Source organism: Harpia harpyja, chromosome 2 (assembly GCF_026419915.1).
Source record: "Harpia harpyja isolate bHarHar1 chromosome 2, bHarHar1 primary haplotype, whole genome shotgun sequence".
Taxonomy (NCBI): Eukaryota; Metazoa; Chordata; class Aves; order Accipitriformes; family Accipitridae; genus Harpia; species Harpia harpyja.
Window position 1 is genome coordinate 446,630 of NC_068941.1, and position 26,298 is coordinate 472,927.

At 57.5% G+C, this 26,298-nt stretch overlaps 2 protein-coding genes across 2 annotated transcripts; one reads left to right on the plus strand and one right to left on the minus strand.

Annotated features, from left to right (window-relative positions):
- Nucleotides 1-8,170: 8,170 nt before the first annotated feature.
- Nucleotides 8,171-13,233, minus strand: PRDM8 (PR/SET domain 8). The gene is made up of 4 exons (XM_052811489.1): nucleotides 12,993-13,233; nucleotides 11,120-11,340; nucleotides 10,590-10,821; nucleotides 8,171-10,297 (listed from the first exon to the last, which is right to left on the minus strand). Exons 2-4 carry the CDS (start codon nucleotides 11,336-11,338, stop codon nucleotides 8,865-8,867), a joined length of 1,884 nt encoding a protein of 627 aa, XP_052667449.1. The 5' UTR covers nucleotides 11,339-11,340; nucleotides 12,993-13,233; the 3' UTR covers nucleotides 8,171-8,864.
- On the plus strand, nucleotides 12,075-15,693 carry LOC128152798 (basic proline-rich protein-like). Its single transcript, XM_052811435.1, has 3 exons — nucleotides 12,075-13,072; nucleotides 13,732-14,005; nucleotides 14,797-15,693. The coding sequence occupies exons 1-3, from the start codon at nucleotides 12,075-12,077 to the stop codon at nucleotides 15,691-15,693; spliced, it is 2,169 nt and encodes a 722-aa protein (XP_052667395.1).
- The last annotated feature ends 10,605 nt before the right edge of the window (nucleotides 15,694-26,298 follow it).

A 26,298-nucleotide genomic window follows, 5' to 3' on the forward strand; every position in this document is an offset into this window, starting at 1 on the left:
TCTCCCAAAGCCACTGGGAAAACCTCACCTCTGCAAAAGCCAACACTGGCCAAACTCGCCCTGCCCAGCACACAGTCCAACTTGTGCATCTGTGTGCCCTGACTGCTCTTGCAAATCTGTGCTGTCCCACTAAACCCTACCCAGAAAACGCTCTGCGGCTTTCACCAGGTTTGGCTCTGGCCAGCGGGCTCGGCCGGGATGCGCGCCCCGGGATCGGGTTCGGCAGGAAGGAGGCAGAGCGGGTGGCACGCCGGAGGGTGACCTTCGCCTTCAGAGGAAGCTGAAGGTCAGGGGCACAGGGAGGGACACGCACTTAAGGGGCCATATCCAGCCTGACTGACACCTGGCACAGTCTGGTGTGAACAGGAACGATCTCACAACAACATTACTGCAATTTCGAACTATTTATCAGCACATATATATATACACACACGCACAGATATATGCACACTCATGTTTATATATAAATGTGTATTTATAGACAGTCCTATATATAGATACACATACCTGAAGGAAGGTCAGGGCACTCAAAAGCTTGTTTACTTCTTCCAGCTGTAGTGATTGGCCTGGTAAAATCTATGACTTCCTCTTACCAACCTCATCTTCTTTAATTACATGCACATGCTGACTCTAAATCCAGATCCACAAGCAAGACAAGGACCTAAAGGGGTTGTGAACCTCCCCCATGATATTTGCACTGGACCTTATATATCAGTACGACTGAGGCACACATGGAGGCACAGCCACATCGCCTGAGGAGGATTTCCCCTTTTACATCTTGCTTTAAAGGCTGGAGCTGCCAAAGGATTGGCCCCTGGGAAATCTCTGTTCTCCATCCAGGCTGAGGAGACTGTAAACCATATCTGCCACTGTAAGTAAATGTGAACGTAAAAATGTTTAAAGTCTTCATCATGGGGGTGACTGGGCACAGCAGCAGCCCAGGAGCAGGAAGAATGCACTTGCAAGTCCCTGGGGGCGATGCCCACCTAAAGCTGCCGTGCCCAGAGATTCACCAGCAAGCCAAGCCTCCCAAATTTTAACCCTCGTGTCCATCTCCATAGCTTCCACGAGCTTCTCTAGTGCCGCCCTGGCTGTCAGGCATTCCGTGCTCAGAGAGGCTTCTAGACCATTTTCGCTCCCCCCCCCCCGCAATGAAGAAATCCCCAAAACCTGAAGTCCCATGGGGCGAGGTCATGGGAAAGGCTACCAAGAAGGTGACAGCGGCCAGGTGGCCTTGCCCAAGCTGGTCCTGTAGACCTGCTGTCGGTGGGGACGCCCCTGCGCTGCATGCTCGCGACCCTTTCTGGGGAGGACTGTGAGACAGACGAGACCTTTCGGGTCTCACCCGCTGCACTCCCCACTTTTCCCGGCTGTGGGCTAGGACATGGATACCCTGCCTGAGAGGGGGGGGTCCTGCCCATCTGCAGGATGCCGTCGCCCTCCTGTGGGGACTGCCGTGCCCTCAACAGGGTCATAGCCCAGCCAGCTGCGCCAGCGCCATACATGGGGCAAGATACTGTCCTTATGGCACATTTTCATCTTCACAGTTAAACCCTAAGAAAGAAAACTCCCAAGCGGTCCTTTGGGTGTGAACTACATCAGCTTGGGTTGTTTTCATTTGAATCTATTCATTAACAGAAGGCATTAACTTTCATTTCAAATAGTCTAAGTGCCTATGTAGCGTAACTCAGTTAAAAAAAAAAAAAAAAAAGACACTTAAACCTAAATAAATAAGTAAGTAGATATAATAGTCAATTTCCTGGAATAATCCAGTGTAATCGCCTTTGGCAGTAACAGCCCTTACATACACACCAGCAGCTTCTGAAGCCTAATGCTGATGTTATGTTACCTAAATTATTCAAGGCTTGGTCACAGAGAAAACTTCCAGCAAGTGGAGAGGATAAGTTGGGTTTCAAGTGCAAAATTCTTGCTTGAAGAGGTGAAGAGCTCTTCTGAGCCTCTGCTAGATCTGCTGCATAACACAGGGCCGTGCCCTGCTGTCATAACCCGACTACCCTGAGGGGTTATGCATTGGTAAAGGTTCAGGCTGTCCAAGACGGATCTGGGTCGTAACAATACTCCGATTCCTCCCGAGGCGCCTTACTTCCACCTAACTCTTTAAAGTGGGTATACGTACAGTACCTGGCCAATGTCCATAGGATGACGTTTGAAAACAGGAGATAAAAGAGAAGTACCCATTGGGCTCCAGTAGGAAGAGAATTAAACCAATCAAATATCGGAATTACCAATATATGCAATATATGTATGCTTCATTAAGCATCTAAATACTCGCTAATGCTTACTCTGTTAGATCTGACAGATCTAGGTCTATTCAAATAATCACAGGTAAAAGCAGTTATGAACTTAATAGTAAGAAGAGCAATGATGATACAGGTAACACGCAAGATTGCAGTTAAGGCAACTGGCGGCATCATACGGTCAAGCGTCCCAGCCCGGGAGGATGTCACCACACTAGTGAGATCCTCAGCTGGCTCTGTCCTGAAGTCAGCTTTTACACAGTTGCTTTACCTGTGTGCAATTATTTGCAGCTCTGATCCAAAAGCAAACCACAAACCACAGGCCAAGTTCCATAAAAGCATGTAAAGGTCCATCGCAGAGTATGGATTTCCAACTTTGGGAGTTAAGCGCCCGCTGTGGCAAGGTGCTTGTGGTTTCGTGTCAGCGAAGTTTGCAATGAGAGGGAAGGGGTGGGGGGCGGTCGGTCGGCACATCTGGCATGGCAGGAACACTCCCCGCTCCGAATCCCAGCCCAGCACTGTTTTAATTGCCCCTTAAAAACATGCAAGGCAAAATGTGACAAGACAAAAAACAAGCCAGCAAAGCTGTGTTCAGCGAGCTTGTGTGTGAAGCTGTAGCCCTGGCCATACCCGAGCCGCCACACGCTCCGCCAGCCCTGTGCTTATAGGAACCAACCCTGGTTCCCACAGGACATATGTGTGTGGGTATGGGGAACCCCAGCCAAACCGTGCCAGGCTACAGCAGCACCCTACCAGACAGCCTCGTGGGGAAAGTACACCAGGCTTTCAACATCTCTTGTTTTTTTCACTCACAAGAAGATTTATTTCACAGTATTAGCAGAGTAAGAGCACGCTGGATTCAACCTCCCAGGGGACTGCAGAGCGACACTGTCCCTGGACTCGTGCAGGCACAGGGTGCCCTGGGGCCAGCCGCTCCCTGGGGAAATGCACCCCACGCCACCCCAGGAGCTTGCAAAAAAGCCTTTGCGATAAGGATTTGTGGCCCAAAGGAGACTCACCTGCAGCAGGACAGGGGGGTGGCTGCACCCCAGGTCACGCTGCAAGGACATACCCATGTCCCTCTTGGAAGTGTGCCCGCTCCGGGGGGAAGGTGCGAGCCTTAGCCACCGGAGCAGCTCTGCGCAGAGCTGAAAGCAGAATATGTTATTACATGCATTAAACCAGCTTAATTTAATTAAGATGATAACCCAGGTACTGGGGGGAACCCAGGTGCTGCCAGGTGACATGCACCACTTCCCCATGGGCACAAAAGCAACCGGGTCCACTCAGAAGCCACCTCGCCAGCCCCAGCACTGGAAAAACACCAGACTGGCACGCTGCAGCTCCTGAGAGGCCACGGCTGCAGACAGCTCTAGGAAAGGGCAAGGCTGAGCCAAGGCCCCAAAATGCTTCCTTTCAGAGGAGCCTGAGCACAACTTGCCCTGCAGCGCATCCCCGCGTTTCTGCCGGCAGAGGCAGGCGGCAGGCTTGCCGGACAACGACAAACAGCCGCTGCCCTAATGGATCAGTTTGGTCTATTAAGACAAAATACAGTGTAAACGGTGCAGCTGGAAGAGGGACATTACGCTGAACGCAACAGGCCATGGGCACGGGCTGGTCCCAGGTGTGCCACAGCCTTCGCACACCACGTTCAGCAACTCTCCTGCACTTACCCAGTCTTACCATCAACACAGGACACACTGGTGCATCCCCAGGCACATGCAGTCACCCCTGACAACAGTCGAGACCCCCTTAAAAGAAGGCAAACCCACAAACCTCCCCAGAGCAATGCAGAGGGATTTCTGACAGGCAGCTGGTACCGAAGGGGGAACTGCTCTGGAGGCGCGGGTGTATTTGCACATCCGCGCACATCCATACACACCCAGAGTCTCTTTTGCACAGCGAGGCCTCTCGGGACCCTGCAGGCTGCCTGTGCCCAGGGCTGCAGCACAACCCAGGGCTAAGCGAAGCTCTAAAGGCATCGCTGCAGACAAGGGCTGTGCCGAGGCAAGGGAGTGGAGACAGGCAGTGCCATGCTCCCGGCCAGCTGTGCCCTCTTCCCACCTGTGGGACAGGAAAGAGAAACCAACCAGTTAACACTTAAACCTTGATGGGCACGATGCCCAGCTGTTGTAATGGATAATAGGTAAGGAAATAAATATTAACAAGTGAAAAAAAAAACTCTCTTTAAAAACATCCAAAGCAAGCCAGGTGTTTTCCAGCATCTTGCAGAGCAGCACCATATTTGACAGAAACTTTACCCATGGGTGTATTTGTTTTTAAGCCACCATCAATACCTTCTCTACTGGGTAAGATCTTTTTCCCCTCCAAATAAGACCTTAGCAGCAGGGTCTGGTTTTGGCTCCAAAGTAGAGAACAAGTACTGTATAGCTCTTATTATTTTCAAAACGAGTCAACTATATTTCAGTCTTTCCTCTCATATCCACAGCCAAATAACTCATTTTTAAGAGCAGGGTATTACAACGAAATCTTAATAGCTGCTTTTTCAATTTTAACAGCTTGCCCAGTTACAGGTTAACTAGCAATAGACACCTTGCAACAAGGAGCCCAGCCTACTCGGGAGCAACCGCAGCAAATGGTGTCACCGACCAGGCAGCAGACTTTCATGCCTCCATCATGCCAGCACACTGCTTTGCATCTCCATGCTTAGCAGAAAACCCAGCAGAGAGATGTTTGGGCAACCTCTCAGGCTGCGATGCAGCGCACAGGCATCACACCGAGGGCTCACCGTGAGCCGGGGGGATGCTCTGGGGGAGCTGGGAGGGGACTGACCCCCGTGAAAGACTCGCTCGGACACCTCTGTTCAGACCTAAGGAAAAAAAAATCTAGGTGAAAGCAGCTCTGTTCAGCCTGCATCCGTGCAGCCTGGGAGTTCAGCTGCCCATGTCCGATCGCACGGGTGCTAATCCACAGCTGAACCTGCTGCCGCGGCAAAGCTCCCACTGGTTTTGGCGGGGGGCAGGATCAGGCCCCAGGGCAGGCAGCTGCGCTTGGCTTCAGCCCAGGGATTCGTGAGCTGCGGGTCTGCTGCCCGTGGCTGCCTGACTGCTGCTTGTTGTATTAAAAACGAACAAAAACCCCCCAAATCACAGTTTTGCCCATGTGCATCACTGACACGTATTAGAATGAACGCAATTCGGATCTGCTTTCAAGTAGTAACTACCGTGGATGCAAGCCTGCCTCCTGCACCCCGGTAACAGCATTAATATCAACATTTGTTATAATTATTATTATTATTATTATTATTTGCAGCATGAAGGACCTGCTGTGGCCAAGTCCTGAGCCCCGATAGCCCAAGGGAAACTCTCGTCACCTTCCTTCGTACAATACCCAACCACACAGGACCAAGGGTGCTGCCTGCTCTTATCACGTGATGCCATGCTTGTCCAGATAGCAGCAGCTGGCTTTTATTTGTCCCTTCTGACCTCGATAGCCAAAATAAAGTCTAACGTCTTCGATTAAGTTTCCTGCCCACAAGTCCTGTACATTTTTGGTACTTACATAGAGGAACAGCGCAAGCTTTGTGTACCAGTAGTAGCACAGGGTACCTGCTGTACCACCCGTACATCGTGTGACAACGTTTTTAAGGGCTGACCGTGCAGGCAGACGCTCCTGAGCCCAGACAGAGCCCACGGGCAAAGCCCTGGGGCTTAGCACTGTGCCTGCAGCCAGGGCTGAAACCACAGGGTGGAAGAGCAGGCTGCTGCAAGGTGCTGCCAGGGCAGGACAGGGCCCCAGCCCACCACAGAAGCACACGCAGCTGCTTGGCTGTGAGAGGCCGTGAAGTATTTGGATGTAATTTTAGAGATGCTGTATGCTCCGAGGTGCCCAAGACCCTGCAACACGCACCCGCGGGCCATACCCGGAGGAGGCGAAGCAGCAGCTCTCTAGCAGCACCGGGTCGCAAAAACCGAAGTGAATGCAGGAGGCTGGGGAAGGGGAGGGGGGGAGGAAGCATCACTTGCCCCCCCCCTTTCTAAGCCCCCCGAGGCTCCAGGGAAGGCTCTGAGCCCCGAAAACAGCCCCGGGGCTGTCGGGGAAGCGGAGCTGCCCCGAGAAAGGAACCGGGAGCACCGCGCAAACCCCCTCTCCCCCAACCGAGGACCCCCCCACCACCACCTCCCCACGCTCCCCGCCGAGCCGGGCCCGCCGGCGGCCCCGCTAGATGGCGGTGCCCGCCCGCCTGCGCCGCCCCCGGCAGCGCGCGCCCCGCCGGGGGGGGGGGTGTCCCGTGCCGGTGCCGGGCCCCCGGCCCGGGCACGGGCACGGGCATCGCCACCGGCACTGGCACCGGACCACCTTAGAGCAGAACACCGCAGGGATGTTACCGCCATTGAGGGGGGGGGAAAAACTCCGGGCGAGTAATTAGGGCCTCGCCCCCGCAATTAATTGCGGCCAGGTGGAGCCACGCGTGTTCCTGACGGCAAGAGAACGGCAGTCGGGAGGTGCCGTTTAGAGCAGCTCGCCTGGGTTGGGGTGCGCTGAGGGAGCGAACGGCATCAGAAGGAAGCTGGGCGGGGGGGGGGGGACGGCGACGGGGACGTGATTCCAGCACAGCCTACGAGTGGCGGAGAGTAATCCGAACGGAAAACGTGTCGTACGGGGGGGGGAAACCTCCCGACTGTGACGCCACTTTCCTATCAGGGACCCCCCTCTGTGCTCTTTTGACGTACGGGAGGGCCAGCGCTGGTTGATCAGCCTCGGCTCTTTCCAGGAAGAGACAAGAAGGCTCCAAGTACGCGGAGTTTTTAATCGTGCCCTAGTTGAAGCTCCAGCCAGCTTCCCCCGGAGCTGTAAAAGCTCTGCAGCGGGTCCGGGCAGCTCACGGCAAACTCCGCAACCCGCTGCAGCGGACGCGGGGGTACCCCCAGCCCCGCTCGCACAAAGCCGGGGGGCTCCCCAGCTCTGACCTGGGCTTCTGCCTCGCACCCCTCCTCCTGCGGGGTATCCTCCCTGCCGGCAACCCGCCTCGCCGGAGTGACGCCAGCCTGTGCGTGGAAGTGGGTTTGCAACACATCACCACGCCGCTGCCTCGGCTAGTGCTCGCCCTTGCACCCCAAAAATACACGAAATGTCTGACACGAAATGCACCCGCTGCGGATGGTGCCCGCAGGACACGGCTGTGCCCTCCCATGCCGATGGAGGATTCCCCTTTCGTGAGCCCTCCCGTGTGTCCCTGGCTGCGGTCCCATCACCCCGATAATGCACCGGGGCAGAGGGAATCCACCCCCCGGACCCCCCGAGCGCTCCCCGTCCCAGGACACCCCGGGCTGGGGGCTCCTCTGGGCCCTGTACAACCCTCCGGGGGCTCTGCCCACGGCCAGGGCCCGCGCTCCCCCCACCCTGCAAGCGGGGGACCACGCACAGCCCGGGGGGTGGGGGGGGGGGGGGGTGCGTGTCTGTCAATAAAGTCTCCTGGCAGGGGTGAGGTGGGTGGCATGGAGCAAAGGAGAGGTCCGAGAGGGGCTGGGAGGGGAAGGGGAAAGGGAAAGGGAAAGGAAACGAGAAAGGAAAAAGGAAAAGGAGAAATAGAGAAAAGAGAGGAACAGACGGGGAAAAAAAAAGACAAGACAGACAGAAAGGCAAACAGAAAGAAACGAAACCAAAAACGCGAAAGGAAGACGAAGGGAAGGATAGGATGAAAGAGAGACAAAGAAACGGTGAATAAAATGCGGGGTGAAACCAAGGATGAACAGACAGAAGGATGTAAGAGAGGCCGAAGGAAGGAAGGAAGAAAGGAGAGAAGGGAAGGAGAGCAGAGAGGAGAGCGGCGGGGTCTACCCCCTTCCCCGCAGCCCGGCCCGGGCGGGGGCACCGCTCCCGGCCCGCAGCCGTGGGGCCGCCCCGCTCTCCACCGCCCACCCCCCCGGCATCGATTAACGTCCAGGTGCTTTGAAGAAAATAAAGTCATTTATTGTCAAAGCATCCAACATACCCAGATAAACTATAAAGTTTAATAAATCTTTTCGAGAGGGGGGAGGAAAAAAACCAAAACCAAAACCCAAACCCATAAAACCGAACCGAAAAGGAAAGGTAACACGGAACTATCGAGACTCCATTTCACGGGCACCAAGTGACACTCTGTAGGAAAAGGGACGCGGGCGGCGGGGGCCGGGCGGGCGGGAGGCGCCCGGTGCATGCAGGACCCCGGCCCGCCGCCCCCGCCGCGCTCCTCCCCGCCTTTAGCTTTATATCTAAAATAAAAATTTACCCCGACATATAATTATTATTACATCTAAACCATAAGTGCTTAATAATTTAAGTAGAAACGTATGACAAATGCATCAATATGTTGCAATATATGACATTTTAAAAAATGTATTTTTTAAGTCATTTGCTTTTTTTTTCCTTCGTCTGTTTTTTTTTTTTTCCGGTGCTTTTATTCTTTTTTTTTTCTTTTTCTTTCTTTCTTTCTTTCGTCTTTTTTTCTTGTCCTTCTCCTTCTCCCCCGCAGCCCTCCCCGCCCCTCCCCGGAAAGTGAAAATGCGTGCATCGAAAGGAAAGGAAAGAACGCGGCGGGCGGCCGCTGCCCTCCGCGGCGGGCGGGTGGGTGTCATCCCCGGGGTTTGGGGGGGGGTGTCCCCGCTAGTTGTGCGAGGTCATGTGGCGGGAGAGGTGGTGGCGCTCGCGGAAGGACTCGTTGCAGATGGGGCACTTGAGCTTCTCCTCGCGGCGCCGCTTGACGAGGGGCTCCAGCGCGTACTCCTTCTTGTGGTGGGAGCGCATGTGGTACACCAGGTCCGAGGTCATGCGGAAGGAGGCGTTGCACTTGGCGCACCAGTTCTGCGCCGGCAGGCACAGCGAGGTGAACGACGGCGGCAGCAGCGTCAGCGCCGACGGCAGCTGCAGCTGCAGCGGCCCCGCCGCCGCCGCCGCCACCGCCGCCGCCGCCGAGCTCTTGGGCCAGAAGGCGGTGGCGTAGAGGAAGGGGCTCTGCTTGGGCAGCCCCCCCCCGCCGCCGCCGCCGCCGCCCCCCCCGCCGCCGCCGCCGCCGCCCCCGCCGCCGCCCGCCGCCTCCCCGCCGCCCGGCAGCTTGACGGCCAGCGCCTCGGCGGCGTAGAGGCGGGCGGGGGCGGCGGCGCCGTCGGGGCAGGGGTCGCCCAGCCCGCCCAGCTTCTGGCCCAGCACCAGCGGCGGGACGTGCGGGAAGGAGCGGGCGGGCTGGGAGAAGGCGCTCTTCCTCTCCTCCGCCCCGCCGCCGGGGCCGCCCCCCAGCTGCGGCACGGTGGTGAAGGCGCTGCCCCGCGCCGGGCTGCCCCCCTCCAGGCGGGCGGCCAGCGGGCCCCCGGGGCCGCCGCGGGGGCACAGCCCCGGCTCGCCGCCGCCCGCCCCCGGAGCGGCGGGGGAGGCGCGCTCCTGGCCCTCCTCGGGGCAGCCGCCGCCGCCGTCGGGCTCGGGGCCGCGGGCCGCCTTCTTCACCTCCACGAAGGCGCTGCGCTTGGCCTCCCCCGTCTCCGGGCTGGGCGGCGCGAAGAGGCGGCCGCCCTCCTCCAAGCCGCAGTAGGAGCCGGCCGCCCGGTACTGCTGCTGCGGGGCGCACACCGGCTCCTCCTTGGGCGCCGAGGGCAGCCCCGGCCGCTCCGCCGGGAAGCGGCCCCGCGCCGCCGCCCCGGGTCCCCGCTCCTCCTCCTCGGGGTACCGCCGCTTGGCTTTCCCGGCCGCGGCCTCGGGGCCGCCCTCGGCGGGCGCCGGCCGCCCCGGGGACCCGCCGTGGCCGCCGCGGGAGTTCTCCAGCTCCCGCGCCAGGTTGTGGAAGTCCGTGGAGGGCTTGGTGCTGGCGGCGGCGCTGCCGCCGTCGGCCCCGGGGAAGGGGTGGTGGAGCGGCCCGCCCGGCTTGCAGTACTTGCCGGCCTCCTGCTCCTTGCCGCCGGCCGCCTCCTTGCCGCCGGGGGCCTCGGCGGCGGGGCCGGTGTCGGGGCCGTGCAGCCTCTTGGGGCAGCGGAACCGGAGGTGGGCGGCGAAGGGCAGCTCGAACTGGAAGCGCTGGCTGCACTCGGGGCAGGCGAAGGGCGGCGAGCCTGCGGCCGGGCACACGCACACGCGGGACGGGACACACAGAGACGGGGGCACCGTCAGCCGGGGCCGGGGCCGGGGCCAGCGCCGGGGCTTTCCCCGGGGGAGGAAGGGGAAAGGGGGCGGGGGGGTCCCGACGCCGGCCGCCTTCCCCCCCCCCCCACCCCCCCCCCCACCCCGCCGTCACCCCGGGCAGGGATCCCCGCCCAGCCTCTCCCCCCTCCACCCCGACACGGCGGCCCCCGGTCACCCGGAGCCGTGGGGAGGGGGCGCGGGGCGGCCGCGCGGGGCACCCACCGTTGCTGCGGGCGGGGGCCCGGGCGGGGCTGAGCAGCAGCAGCTCCGTGAGCTCCTTGCCGTACCACACCAGCAGCTCCTCGTCCTTGGCGATGCGGCGCAGGGAGCGGTAGAAGAGCTGCCCGCTCTTGATGTAGGCCTCCAGGTTCTGCTCCTCCCGCTCCCGCGCCGACTGCACCAGCCGCAGCCACATCAGCCCCTCCGACGAGCCGTTGGCCGCCGACGTGTCCACCTGCAAACGCCGCTTCAATAAACGCGCACGGACGGACGGACCGACCGACGGAACGGGGCCGGGCAGCCGGCGGGAGCGGCTCTGCCCTCGCCGGCGGCGGGGCGAGAGCATACCGGCGGTGGAGGAAGCTCCCGCCCGGCTCGGCGGGGCCGTGGCAAGCAGAGGGCGGCCCGACGGGGCTGCGCTCCGCGGCGGGGATGCGCTCGGGCACCGGCCGTCGGGGCGAGCGGCGGCGGCGGCGGGCCGTCTCCCCGGCTGCGGGGCGAGCGGCTGTGCCCGGCAGAGGAGCGGCTCTTACCCGGAAGATGTAGGGGACGGTGCGCTTGTCGGTGGACTTGAGGGCGATGAAGGCAATGCTGTCGTACAGGGACGTGTGGCTCAGGACGCAGGGGCCGAAAATGGCATTTTCCGGAATGTCGCAGGTGGTGTAAACGCTGGTGAAAATGTCAGTCAAGCACTGCTGGACCGTCTTGGCGTCCCCGTCCCATATTCCCCTCTGGACGCCGGCGTCCTCCATGCCTGCGGGCGGAGAGAGGGGCCGAGCGGAGCCGTTACAGCGCTGCGCGGAGATGCGGCCGCCACCCGCCGGGGAACACAAAATAAAATTTGAAAAAAACTACGATTAACAAAAAAATTAAAAAAGAAATAAAAATAAGAGGCAGGCGAGCACTTTCGCCGCTCTGGAAAAAAAAAAAATAAAGGCGGCGAGGAGCTCCGCGAGCGGGAGGCGAGGTGCGGGGAAGCTGCCGCGATGATTTATTTATCAGCGAGCCCGGCTGCGAGCGCGACGGGAGCCGGCTCCGGGCAGCGACCGGGCAGCGACCGGGCAGCCGCGGGGAGCGGGGGGGGGGGGGAACCCAGCGGCCGGCTCCGGTCACGGGCGGGGGTCGGACAAAAAGGGGCAACCGTCTGCGGGCCTCCGCCCGAGGCGGGGAGCGGGGCTCCCGGCCGGTGTGTCCCCCCACCCCGGGCTCCGGGGCCCCTGCAAGAGAGGAGCCGGGCCGGTCTCCGGGCTGTGACAGAATAGCAGAGCGAATGGGTTTCAAGTGGCTTGTCATTGTCGCTGATTGCATGTCAGCTCACCTCCCGCTCCGCTCGACAAGAGGGAACGTATGTCTGCTCATTACCATAATCCAGCACTTTCCCTCCGAGACTTTAATTAAAAGCAGCAAGCAGAGGTAATTATTTTTACCTCGACACGCTTATTTATGGAGGAGGGTGAGCCCCGGCTCCCGTGCTGTAGGAGGGGACGGATGCAGGCGGAGGCGAGGCGGGCAGGGTGCGGGCAGCGGGCGGCGGGCAGCGGGCGGCGGGCAGCGGGACGGCGGCCGCCGGGCTGCCCGCGCCTCCCGCCGCGCTCCGCGATGCCGAGGCCGGGGAAGGAGCTAGGCGCCGGGCTGCGGGTGCCCTTGCCCTTTCCGACCCGATTAGCGCAAGGCTGCCTTCCCCCCACCCCATCTGGCATCGAAATCGTTCATTTCGGGGCTCGCTCGGGAATAAATCTGTGTTTCTCTCGGTGCGCCTATTTACACCCGAAGCCGCTCGCACCGGGCACGGCCCCGCCGAGCCGCCTTCCCGCCCCCCCCCCCCGCTTTCGGGAGACCACCGGCAGCTCGGCGCCCCCGGGAACTTCGCCCCCCGGAGCGGCGGCGTGGGCGGCGGAGGTTCCCGGCCCCCCCCCACCCCGGGAACGGGGGCCGGGGGGAGGGCGCGTTCGCTGCCTCCCCACCGCCCTCCTCGTTACGGTGCTGCCCGACGCATCCCTTCCCAGAAGGGATTATTTCGCCAAACGAAACAAACGGCAGCGAGCGGCCCCCGCCAAACTTTCCACCCGCCCTCGCCGGGCCCCGCACGGCTCCCCACGACCCCGCATCTCCCCGTCTCCCCGGGTCGTCCTCCCCCCGGCCCCGCGGCTCTGCCTCCCCCCGGCCGCCCTTTGTCCGGGCCGGGCGGCGCCGGGGCCGCTCCCCGAGCCGGAGCCGCCGGGCACCGCATCCCGGGCAGGGCCGCCGCGCCCCGGCCGCCGGCACGGCCATCTCCCGGCATTGTTCCCTCCTCCTCCGGGGCTACCCCGCCGGCGCGGCGCGGCTCCGCTCCGCTCCCCCCCGGGCCGGGCGCTGGGCCCGGCGGCAGCGCTGGGGGATGGCGGGGCCCGTCCGCGGGTTACTCACCAGGGAGAGGGGGAAGGTAATCCTCGCCCCGACAAGTGGCACAAAGACGGGCTCCTGCCTCCGCTGCCCCCGGCGCTATTGTATCAGTGCCGCTCCATGGCCGGGGAGGCGGCGGGCCGGGGGCCGGGGCGCGGGCGGCGGCGGGGAGCGGGCGGGCGAGGCGGGGAGGCGGCCGGGGAGGCGAGCGGTGCAGATGGACCCGATGCAGTGAGTGACTGGCACACAGACACACACTTTTTGTTTGCTGCACATAATCTGCCCAATGACGCGTGACAGCCCACGTCCCCTCCCTTTAACCCCTTCGGGGGCTGCCGGCTCGCTGCCCGCCCGCCCGCCCGCCCCTCACCTGGCTCCGCCACCACCGGGTACCTGCGGGAGGGGGAGAGAAAGGGGGGGGGGGAAAGGCCGGGGCGGGCCGGGGCGCACCCCCCCCGCCCCCTCCGACCCTTTGCCGTGGCAGCCTGCGGGTTTGGGGGCCGCCGCTCCGGCCCGGCCTGGCAGGGGGGTGCGGGGAGGGGAGCCGGGGGGGGGGCCCGACGGCCGCTCCGCCCGGCGCCGGGGTCCCGGCGGCCGCCTTCCCGCTCTGCCCTCTCACCTGCCGGGCAGCGGGGAGCCCTCAGACACACGAATCGAAATCCGCCCCCCCCCCCCCCCCCGCCGGGTTTTATCCAAAGGCAGGCGGGGATGCCCGTGCAGCGGGGGCGGAGGGGGGAATTAAACGCCCCGCCCGGCTCCGCAGACCCGGCTCTTCTGGGCTGCCGGCGGCCGAGGCGGGGAAGGCGCCCGGCGGAGGCCCGACGTGCCGCCGGGCAGCGGGAGCGGGCAACCCCGCCGGAGCCTTCCCCGGGCCGGCGTCCCCGCCCGGTCCGGAGCGGACAACGCAGCCGACGGGGCGGCCCCGGCCGGGCTGCCCCCGCCCGCCGCAGAGCTCGCCGGCCCCGGGGCTCGGGGGCAGCGCCCGGGCTCGCACCCCCGCAGGCGCGGGGCGCGGGTATTTACGGACACGCACGCAGGTTTGGAAAGCAAAAGCATCCGCTGATGCTCTGTGCCAAAATAAGGTTTTTAGCGCACGGAAAAGTGTGTGCCCGTTCCTTCCTTACCGCCGTCATTTCAGACACAAAATAGAGGGGGGGGGGGGAGATTAAAAATAGAATTTAAAGCCCCTTGAACTAAACAAAAGAAGAGACAAAGCGTTTTCCAGAGGCGAACGGAGCATTGTTTGCAATCAGAGAGTGGGCTGATGTTTGGCTTTCAAATTCACTTATCCTCTACATAATTACGATTTTCCTTGCATTAGGATTAAAGGCTGCATATAATATGCTTTCAACATTTATCTTATTAATTCGACAAAACGCAGCGTCTCCTAAAACGGACACTGTCATAACATTAAAAATATGGGAGTCTGTAAAAATTTGGATCTCAATTCCTGCTTCAAAGGGGGGGTTTGCCCCTTTTCCTGTGTTTTTTTTTCTTTCTCCTTTTTTTTTTTTTTTTTTAAAATGCTGCAGCTCTCGCTGTGTGATATAAATTGTCCGAATGACTGTCATTAGTAGAGGGGGAAGAAAACCTACGCGTTATTTTTATTCTCGAGAATTTTAAGGGACACCACGGTACATAAACTATCTCGAAATTGCTTCGACATTATCTCAGCTACCGAAATTCCCCGATACTAAAAAGGACCGTAGCGGCATTTATGAGCATTTATTCAGCCTCGGATGCTACCGTAAAAGTGAATCCCAGGCAACAGCGTCGCCTCGGCCCCGCAGAACAACACTTCGATGTACGCGGACTCTGCCCTTTTAAGTTTATGCTTCCAAGTGCCACGACCGGGGAGCGCCCACAGCAAACCCCAACCGACCCCGGCCGCCTGGAAGAGCCCGGTGCCGGTCTCGGCGGCGCTGGGAAGCCCGGCGTGCAAACCGGGCGGCATCCAAGTCCGCCGATTTGGGAGGCAGCCGCTCCCCCGGGCTCACCGAGAAGCCGCACAGGGCTTTTGGGGACAGGAGTGGGGACACGGGGGACAGCGAAGGTGCGCCCGGGCCCGATCCGGCTCCAGCCCCGCAGCCGGCCGGGGCCGCAGGCGGGACGAAGGGGGCCCGGCCCGGCTCTGCCCGGCCCTAACCGGGGAGAGAGCGGCTCCCCGGCCGCCGGCACCGGCCGGGCCTCCGGGCAGGTGCGCTGCCCGCCCCGGGGGGCCCTGCGAGCCCTGCCCACCGCCCCCCCAACACCGCGTACGAACTACCTCGTTACCTACGGGCACGGTATTACGCACGTTTATTCCGCCGGAAAACCTCCCGCGGAGAATCGAGGGCGACCCGGGCTGCGGAGCCCCCGGCCGCCCAACGCCGCCTCCCCGCTGCTTCCAGCCCCCCCAAAAGCGCAGCCCCGGCCCCGCCGACGGCCCCCACCACGGCAGCGGCCCGGTACGGAGGCGCCCGCCGACCACAGGCTCCCGGGGAAGGGGAGTCCCCGGCAGCGGCCGGGGCGGGACCGGGGCTCCGACAGGCAAAACAGAGTCCCACGGACACGCGTGGGCCGACGGCCATCCAGCCCCGGGGGGGGGCGGCCCGGGCTCTGCCGCTCCACAGCCAGGACCCCGATGGGGGGAAGAGGGCGGCTGTGGGGGTCAAGGGGCCAGCAAGCAGTGATGCCCAGCTGCCGCTTTGCCTCTCCGTGGGAAGTGCCAGGTTTCTGCCCGTGATGAGTTACCCCAGGGATGGCTGCAAAGGACGGGGGGGTCTGTCTCTCTGAGGATGTCAGGGCGCCCTCCGGGCTGCGCTGCGGGGGCCTCCTCTTTCCCCCCCCCGGATTTCACCCAGGAAAATGAGGCGGAAAGAAAGGGGCCAGGTGGGGCTGCGTAACCTGTTCTTGGAAACACCCTTGCATCCCTTGGGAAACACTGCCTCAAAGTTCTGACACGCACCAAGCCTAGGGATCTACGGTTACTCCTCCGAGGAGACACACACACAGCTGATAGTCAGCTCACAGGTGACTGTATAGTACAGTCACCTGTGAAATAAAATCCCTGAGAAAATACGCAAGCTCCCAGAAGCGCGCAAGCCCAGCCGCGATCGTTCAGGCGGTGCCGGGGGACCACAGGGAGGAGGATGAAGGGATGCCCAAAGCTGCCTTGCTCCCGTCTCTGCCCAGTGCTGTCAGAGGCAGGGCGGGCCTGCAGTCCTCGGGGCAGGGCTGTGGGGGCCACACGAGGTGGAATGGAAAAGAGACTCAGAACAAAACGGGGGGGCCACAAGCTTTCCTGATGCCTGAAGAAATGCAGGCAGAATGGTTCCCTTCCCCTGAGAGAAACACCAGCAGCTAGGCCTCTGTAGTGGAAATAAATCGGGGCCTCAGCTGAATGACAAATCATCCTTTCTGCATTTAACTGTTACCGGGCTTGCAGACGGTGCCTTTCCTCGGAAGGTCCTGTGCCGGGGCATCACGGCAGCATCACCACCACGCTGCAGACCAGCAAACAGCGGCACGGAGGAGGGGTATTTCTCCCGCCGGTAATCCTTCCAGAAGGGGAAGGGGATCCTTCTGGGACTCCTCAGCCCCACAACCCGCCGGACGTTTGCCCACCACCAGGCCCTCACCAAGGCCGAGGTACGCAGGTAATGCCAGTCCTATCTCCTTTCCAGCTCAGCTCCCAAGCAAGCCCGCAGTCCCCCGTCCTTTCCTATTTCTGTCAACCCTTCAGTCGCATCTCACCGATGCTTGCAGCAGCGCCTGGGACTCCCGGGTCAAGTGACCACCACGCTACAAAGCTGTAAAGCCCTTTTTGCCAGACGCCAGCTTTGGCTGTGGTTCACCCCAGAAGCAGGAAACAGTCCCGCTGCCCCAGGAGCCTCAGGCAGCCACAGTGGGACTCAGCATCCGTTCCCCACCCGTTTTCTCACGACTCGGAGATGCCAAAAGTGCCTCGGCTATTTCTTCAGCCCCTGATGGTGCTTGAACTTATCCTCCGCTTCTTTCCAAGCAAGCGAAGAAACTAGTCAGAAAAATTAATTTCTATATCCACCAAAGGGTCACAGAAATTTTTTCATAACTGACCAGAATGTAATTACATTCATGTATTACACTGAATGTAATATAGGGTGGTTGGTTAAATGGTTAATATATAGCCCCAAATCACTTCTGACTTTCTATCTCAAAATTATTTTTCTCAACCACGGCTTTCTGTTTCTCCTCCTTACTTGACCCGATAGCAGCACCAAGGCTTACGAAAATGTTTAATAGCCTGATAGAGGATGTTATGGGATATACGGGAGAGGAAGGAGAGAGAGAAACGAAATGGGGAAACCCCTCTAGGACTGAAATCTGCTTCTGCCTCCTGTACGCCCTTGGGCCTTTCTGTCCCTGCGTGCCACCACCAGCGTCCCACGATGGGGCTGGAGCCCACCCTGCTGCACGGCCCTTGGTCATCCTCCCGCTTTGGCGTTAGACCATACAGAAACCAGGACTCGACAGCTGACAGGCTGTGGCTGGCGGCGAGGGCCGAGCCTCCGTGGGGGTGACCGGGGGACGGTGCAGAGAGCTGCTCCCCAGGGGGACGGTCCCACAGCCCCCGGCGCAGGGGCTGCCCAGCGTGGGGTGCAGCGGAGTCAGGCAGTGCTGGCCTCCCTCTCATTCAGGAGACCCGGGCTCCGGAGTGAGCGGGAGGCAGCCCGACCCGGGCGTCTCTCTGGTGGCCACACGCCCCCCCCGTGTTGTGGGGTTTATGAGGATGTCACTCAAAACTCCCCACTGGGACCCTGGGTGGCCGCTTTCCGGGTCACACGTGGACAAGCCTTGGCAGGAGCTGACTGCCCAGCATTTTCCCATCAGGCGAATGATCCGCATCTGGGGACGGTCTTTTCCTTCCCCACGCAGCCTGCGGGGCTGTGAAGGCCTCCGCTGCTTCTGTGAGTGACAGTCCCTAAAGTTTGCAGAGGTTTGCTAAACCCTGGCGGAGAGGGGGTGGGGAGAGCAGTGAAAGGACAGACAGACAGAGGGGGAGGGAGGAAAAAAAGAAAGATGCAGAGGATTTCAGCTCCAGCTCTGCTACAGCGACTTGACGTGGGGTGTGTGAAGGAGCCTGAAACTTAAAAAGATTTATTTTCTCTAGTCATAAATCTCATCCCGTTGTTCCTCTGACCAACCAAGCATGATAAAGTCCTTTTCCATAAAGTATTCAGTATTAAAGCCACAAAGCTCACCCAATCAGTAGCCATCTGCTTCTCCCATAACTGCTGCTCCAGAAGCAGGGAAAAGCAGCCAGAAGAGAAAGGGCACCACTGTTACGGCTCCGGGACAAATGAGGAGGCACTGAATAGCAGTCGAAACCTTTAGTTTGCCTTGTATATCTGTATCTATAGAGACAGAGGAAGAAAGGAAGCATTATATTGATACAACAATTGTAAAACAAAAAAAGGAAGAGGCATCTAAAGGGCAATACAGCAGGCATCAGAGGGCCCCACGTAGAAGGGATGCTAACAGATTTATAGAAACCTTTAATTGGTTTTCAATTGAAAGATAAAGAGACCGAGGAAAAAAATGGGAAGAGCGGCAGGGTGATCTGCGTTACGCTCGTGCATCGGCGCCCGATCTCATGCAACCAGAGCATTTCTTATTTTGATACGATACCCCGGTATCGACCCCCACCCCCCGCCTCCCTCCCTGAAAGCATCCCGACCAGCCCAGCCCAGCAACGCTGTGCTGAACTTGACTTTCAGCCGGCTGGGGTGGGGGGGGAAGCAACCTTCCCCCCCTCTCCACCCTGCCACTCAGAGCTAATCATGTCTGAACCTCCCAAAAGCTGGCTGGTGCAGGCGGCAGCCCCGGGACACCGGCTCCAGCCTGGGCAGGCACCCCGCCCGGGTGTGGGGGGGCAGGGCAGGTTTTGGGGACACCTCTCCTGCGGGGCAGGGAATAAAAAGCAGGAATAAAAAGCAAAGGTGCGGGTTGTGGTTATGGGGCGGGTGGAAGACGATACTGCACGAAGCCGCAGAAGCGGGGAGGGGGGGAGCGACGGACCAGCAGCTGACTTGACCGGGGCAGGGGGGAACAAACTCCGGCCGGGACAGCATCCCCCGGCCCCGGCAGGTGATTAGAGAAGGGGAATGACCGAGTTATCCGGTGCCGTAAGAGCAAAGCTCTTGGCCCAAAATCCCCCCGCCGGCTTCTCCCCCCCAGCCGAAGGAACCCGCACCCGGAGCCCCGCTCCCCCGGTGCGGCGGCAGGGCGGGATTAGCGTGTCCCCCCCCCCCCGTGATGGCGCTCTCCGGGATTACGCCCGGGATTAGGAGGCAGCCCCGTCCCCTGCGGCGGCCGCTCCCCCGGCCGCACCCGGGGGGGGGGGGGTAAAGAGGCAGCCCCGAGGAGGTTGGTGGAGTTTCGGGGCGGGGGGGGGGGGGGGGGGGGGGATGGCGGGTGCCCCCCCGGCTTTCCCCCGGCAAGGCAGCTGCTCTGCAGGGGAAATGCCGCCTTCCCTCCGATGGAGGGCAGGAGAGGAAAGACGAAACCGAAAATGCTGCCGGCGGCGAGATTCACGTCCCAGGCACCTTCCTGCAGCACACCCGGCTCCCGGGAGGGGGGGGACACACAACACACGACTGCGCCTGCCGTCCTCGGCCCCCGCCGGCTGCCGCACCCCGTCCAGCCCCGGACCGGCGGGGAGGGCGAAGCAGGGAGTCGAGGGGCCTGCGGGGACCAGCTGGAGCCAGAGCCGAAAGCATAGGAAAAAAGGGGGGCGGTGTTTGTTTTCTTTTCCTTTTTTTTTTTTTTAAAGGTCCCCTGGCACACGAGGGAAACCAGCACAAATATGATTTATGCACCCGATAAAAACACGGGCAAGGAGCAGGAGACACCGGCGGGCCACCCTCCGTCACGCAGGTTTTGTTTCTCTCTTGCAAAACTGTGAGCGAGACTGAACGCCGCGTTGAAGGCACGAGTTAAGCCGTGGCTTTTCCCAAGCACTGCCGTGTCCAGCAGCACTGTATTATGTCAAAAATCTGGCATGGCAGCCAGTGGCACATCTGCTAGGTGTGGATGACATTCATTAGCCAAGGTTCTCTGCTAAACGGCCTGCCAGAGTCTCAGCAGTAATGCCCAATGCCAATCACTCATCTGCTGCCAGCTCAAAGGCAATCCTGCTTCAAGGATGGCTTCCTTCCATGCTGGCAGGAGAAACAGAGGAAACAATGCATTTAGATGTTTGGGATGTGAGCAAGGTTGCACATGGGAGCAGCAAGCAGATGTAGCAGAAGAGGAGATGAAGTTGTGAAGTGTCATTTAATAATTGCAGCACACGGGAGATGTCCTGGCAAGTCGAGGTTTAGGAAGGGGAAGCGTTAACCCCTTTCCGAACCACAGGGCAGACAGTGGTGGATGCTTCTTGAAAGGAAAGGTAGCAAGACTAATTCAGCAAATCACCTGTTTATGCCCATAAAGGATACACATCATCTTCAGCACGGGGAGACTGCATGTCAAGACAGCCTGGAAAGCAACTCAGCCTGGTAAATGCATCGGTATCACACCTCTCGGCATCCACAAGCGTGGGTTTGAAATCAAACAGTCAAGGGCTTTGAGATGCCACTGTAACCGAGTTGAGCAGAGGTTTTCTTTCTTGTTTTAGTGAAGTTTTTTTTGGGAAATAAACCCAGGCAACCTTGAAGCAGATTTCCTGTGTGTGAGCTCTTCTAAACCCCATGAAAGAGGGGTGGCAGGGCAAGTCCGCAGCACCCACACCTGCACTGCCTGGGAGCACCAAGCCCAGAACAGTCCCTCCTGCCCAGGCACTTCAGGCACGACCCGCTGCCTGCGCAGGGGAATGAGCTGCATTGACCTGCTCAATAGTCGATCTGACTCGGGTTGTCCTTCCTCTCCAGAGGTCTACCCGCTGCAATCTGGACAACCTCCCCGCTCATGACTTAGTGGGCTCAGTGCTGGTTTTGACATCTTGGTTCACAGCCTAGGAAGGGCAGCTGCATAACTCCCTCAAGCGATGTGGAGGCCAGAGATGGAAGGAAGGAGCACCTGCTCGGCACTGCTGCTACCGCCTTTCTCCGGGCAAAGAGGCTCCATTTCCCTCTGCTCATAGGTCCTGTAACAGTCCTTGTTCCTACAAAGGAATTAAAACACCTTGGGATGAGATGGATGCAAATATGTTAATCTTCCCCTCTCATTACTTTCATGAAATTACAATCACCTAATGAGGTTTGCATTTGAGCCAGTATTGGGTTTTCAGTGAACCCAGGAAGCAACCTCAAATAGGTGCTCAATGAAAGCTTCCCTCATCCCTCTGCCTGCCTTCCTTCAGCTTCCACTCCTACTTCTATTTCTGTTTACATCCATTCATTTAAGTAGTGGTTCATAAAACGTGTAAAAATGCTACCTACACATAAGAGCATACCCTCCTTGCCTCACAGATGAATTTCTATGACAGCCTCAGTATCTTAAATCTTTGACTACTTTTGCTCATGCTGTGAAAGACCACTGATAGCTCGCAGTGCCTTTTCTACTTCTGTCAGCCAGTCAGGGACTTACAGCCTTTTCGCCCCAGTGTCGGCCTCTCTGCAATTGCCTGTGCTATTCAATCCCTACATACACCTTTCTGCAGCACCCCAAGAGCCCCGCATCCACGCTTCCCCCACCGGGCTAGCATGCTGCACTGTGGTGATGCCCATCTCTAACCCCACGTGTGCTCTCCTCAAGGCTTATCGGACAACTCTTCCCCTAGCCCATGGTTGCAGCTCCCCCCATTTCCCCTGCCCGGCCACCAGTGGTGCAGGCTCAGTTGTAAGCCCTTGTCCTTTTAGCCTTCTGCTCCCACCTGCCCGGGAAGTCACCCTGCTTCGGCTGTATTCGAGGTTGAGCCTTATCCACCTTTTATTTTTGTACTAGCTTTGTCTCTGGTCTGGTTAGGTGGTTGGCCTCAACCAACTAAGCGTCTGCAAATTATGTTTCCCCAATTTCCAACTTTTCATGTTTTAACGCTTGTTGTACCACACCAACATACTTCTGGCACCAGCTGTGTGAATCCCTTAACATACTGTCCTCTGGCACTGGAACTTAGTGTGTTTTAGGAGCAGGAAGCGAACCGAGAGGTAGAAATGTGATGCTTCTCCCCCATCTCCTAACATTATACCTTTGCTTAAATATGTGAGTAATCCCATTTGATCTACTCTGGTGCTTAAAGTTAAGCCTCTTAAGTGTCCACGGGGTAGTGGTCTCGATGCAAAGGAGGCAGAAGAGAGGGGAAAGGGGAGAGCGGAGCACTGCTCCAGAGGAGAGTTGTGATGGTGGGACACACCGCCTTGCTCCGCTCCCCCTCAGGACCACGCTCTCCTTCGGCTGCTCCTGGTGCTCTACAACACCGGGATCAGGCTCCCCTCAGGGTTTGGCGTTTCCACTGACATCAGCTATGTGAACGCAGTAATCATTGGGGCTGTCAAGAGGGAGGGGGAAAAATGTATTTTAAAAAGTCTTGTCAAAACAAAAGCCTGGTTTCATTTTTTTAATTCCAGGTAGGACTCAGTGGTCATCGTGTTTGAAACCATTTTATTTTATTTTCAAGGTGTTTCTAGCATGACTCATCAAAATTGTGTTCATTGTCACTATTTTCAGACAACTATGTGGGAGAGAGCAGAGTTATTGCTGCTCCTACAATGAGGGCTCTGTGCAGAGAAGCACTCATGCACGTGTTTCCTTCACTCTCAGTGGATTTTAAGGACGTACTTAAATTTCAGCCTAAGTACTTTTTGGAACAAGGAACATCTCTTGGACCTGGGACTTGATTCAAAATCTGAACGTCCACAGAGCTCTGTCTCTTAACTCTTTGCTTTAAGCAGTAGAAAATCTCCTGCCTGAGCCATACAAAACCATGTCACACCGTTTGATACATTTCTTGGCACATGCACATTCTAATTCACAATACTACCATTTCTTACCCTTTTTTAGTTTGCTTTTCTTTGGGTGTAATGTATTATGTTTTACTGCATGTAGTACTACATACTGCTTGCACAATGTTTTGCATGATCTAATATTCTTTGTTCAAAACTGCAAAAAAATCTAAATAAAGACTATAGCGTGTCGCATCAGTATAGGCATCAGCTAACGTTTTCTACGGCATATGGTACTTCAGAAGCCATATGTACCACTGTTTAGTGATTCTGGCAAAGAGGCACAGAATGGTGAAATCCAACTGCCAGGATTTCTGAAAACAAATATGTAAATGCTCCACTGCTTTTGTTATTCATAACATACCTCTAACACAGCACATACAATATGCTGTTCATTCTGTAACGCATATACTACTAAACTATACTTGCTTCAGTTCTCATTTTAAAAGATTTCTTTCTCCTACGTATGATTCCTCCATCCTTTCTATCAAAATCAATTTAAATTGCAATTTAGAAACGGCCTTTTATCTGTTCTAAAGGATGCACTTCTGGGGGGATTGTCTATCTACACTAGGGTCTCATATCAGAACAAAGACAGACATTATTTCAGCAGTCCGAGAATGCCCGTTATAACTAGTGGAATGAAAGCAAGAAAGGAAACTGCATTTAACAAGATGGGTTGTGCAGAGTGAAGTCTGTTCGGCCAGGAATAACCTCCCAGGGAAAACCGGTTGGTTGGCCCCGCTCACGGGCTAATGCAAAGCGAGTAGGCTGGCAAATCCTCTGGGAATATGCTCTGGGAAACAATAGTTGTGAAGGAAACAGATGACTCCAGACATGCGCTATAAGGTAGATGGCAGCTGCCAAAATCTGACCTGGGCTGGGATCAGTCCCGGTGAGCCGGGGCTCGGTCGCCAGCTGAGGAACAAAGGAGATGCTCCGCGGCCGTGGGTTTCTCCCCAGAAGGGCCAGCCGCACCGGCACTGGCATCTTTTGTGCAGCAGTCTGAGAAGTCAGAGCACAGGCATTAGGGCAACGCACAGAGCTGCACGGTCTCCAACTCCTTTGAGTGAGCGTAACTTGCCTAGAGTCCATCCCAACACTCACAGAGAGCATTTGTGCGTCGGTAAGGGCACCTCAGACCCCACCGGGGAAGGCAGGAGCACTCCTTCCAGAGCCAGCAATGGCAGGTTAACAGGAATCAACACCTGATTCCCATTAGCCATCTCTGGCAGTGATACTTCATGGCACTCCTCTTATCTGCAGAGAGCCTGTCATCTTTGCCTGAGATTTTGCTATGAAGTAGTATTTCAAAATGTTGCTATTTAACATTCAGCTTCACCATTCACAACAAACATTTTAAAATTCCCTGTCGCCACGATTGCCTCTGTCTTTCGGTTTATCAGTGCACACGGAGACTGAAATTATGGAACTGATCAAACATGTTAGCAAGTTGTTCTGCGGCTCACTCCTGCCTTGTCTGAAGCAAGGCTGTTGTAGATCACTGTCAGAGCCAGCGCTCAGTACCCCGGCAGCTCTGGGCAGCACCAGCGAACCAGGCAAACCTTAAGCAGCCTGGGGAATGACAGGAGGGGAAAAAATAGCAATTCCTCTGAGAAACACTTGCCTCTTCAGTCATCACTTTAGTTATTTACATTGTTAAAACCAAACAATGAAACCACGACTTCCCTGCATACTCTGTCGCACTACAAGTTCTTGAAAAATTTCAGCCATCTCCAGACATGACAACATTATCCGAGACACACGGATGCCTTTCTCCCAAGAGGCCAAGGCCTGCCTTTCCTTTCTTTGCCAGTCTTTAACTACAGCATCCCATTTCAGCAAGCACAGCCTCCCTCACCGGGGTCTCACGGCCACCACAGTCTCTGCTGAACTTTCTTCCTAGGCACGTAACAGACCTGCTCATTACCTTGAATCTCCTGTCAAGTCGCCACTATATTATCCTGAACCGCAAATAGCCCGGGTGCCCCAGCAATTCCTTTTCGGTATGTTTTTTCCCCTGCAGTGTTAACCAGGATCCCACTTTCCTCCTCTGAGGTTAAAAGAAATACCCTGTTATAAAGCTTAAGCTAGAACTCTGGGTGCAGCCAGGTCTTTGCCCTCTAAACACTCACTTTCTGTTCTATCACAAAAGAAAACCTTAAAATTAGCCTTTATGTTTTCCTACTTTCACAGATCCTTAAGCCAGAACCTGTTTTTTTCTATTCTGTTCTAACAAGCAGGTGACAAAAAGTTGCCATAAGAAGTTTTGGCTTTGAGCATAAGAAGTGCCTGGATTAGAAAAAGAGACAATTAGAAAGTGAGAAGTGGCAAAAAGCTCCTAAGAAGCCAAAAATAAAAGAACAAACAAACATACAATCTGGCTATCAAAAGCGCCACGTTTTTTCCTTACTGCAGTAAAAATCAGCAACCACAGAATATCTTGAAACATAAGAAGTCTACGAGGAGAGGAAAAAACCAACAGTCCAACACAGTCCAAAAGCTAAAGCTACGGACAACCCCGAGAAAACCATCTGAATAAGCGAAAGGGGCTACGCTGCGATCCGAGGGCATGCCAAGCTGCCGCACAAAAGGAGGTAACGAGAAAAGCCAGGCGGCTCGCACCGTGCCGCCGCCTGATAAGACATCGCACTAATCACACAGCCACATGGTAAGACAAACTACACAAAGGGAAGGGAGCCAAAAAAAGAGCGCGTTGATTGAACTAGTTCACATACACTGGCATTTATGGCAGACCAAAGGTCAGTCTTGTATTACCTCTTGTGAATCCCTCTTGAATGAGCAGACTGGTGATTTAATGGGCTAAGAATGAAGATTTATCAACATACCATAGGTTGCTGGCCCTAACTCTTAACCCGCTGGCAAAGGGTTTATTTTTCATTAAGGGGGACTGTGCTTGTAATAGTTGCTTCCTTACATTAAGAGTAAATGTGATCTCATCCCACAGAGCTTGCCACTGCCTATCAGACTGTTTTTCTCTTTAAGCACAAAAGTCAGCAGAAAGCTTCCTCACTTGAAACCATCTGAACAGTTGAGGGCACAGAGGGGAGAGTGAGGGGAAAGCTGGAAGGTGTATCATGTAGTTGCTTGCACATCTGAACTGTTTGCTTTACTACACCTGCGAGCTCAAGATCAGCAGAGAAGACCCAGAACACTGCTAATAAAGAACATGGCAGGTACTCCCTTTCTCCCCAGGCACCCTATTTCTTGAGCTACGTGAGCACCCCACAGCCAAGGCCAAGACAGACACCTCCAGAGTGCCATTCAGAGCTCACATCTGCAGTCCTCCTATCACCACCACAAAAGCTGGCCTGTTTTTAAGGGAGAAGAGTCCTTATATTGGGACATAATCCCCTCAACAGACTCGCTCCCTCTCCTAAATCACCATCCTTGATTGCACAGCA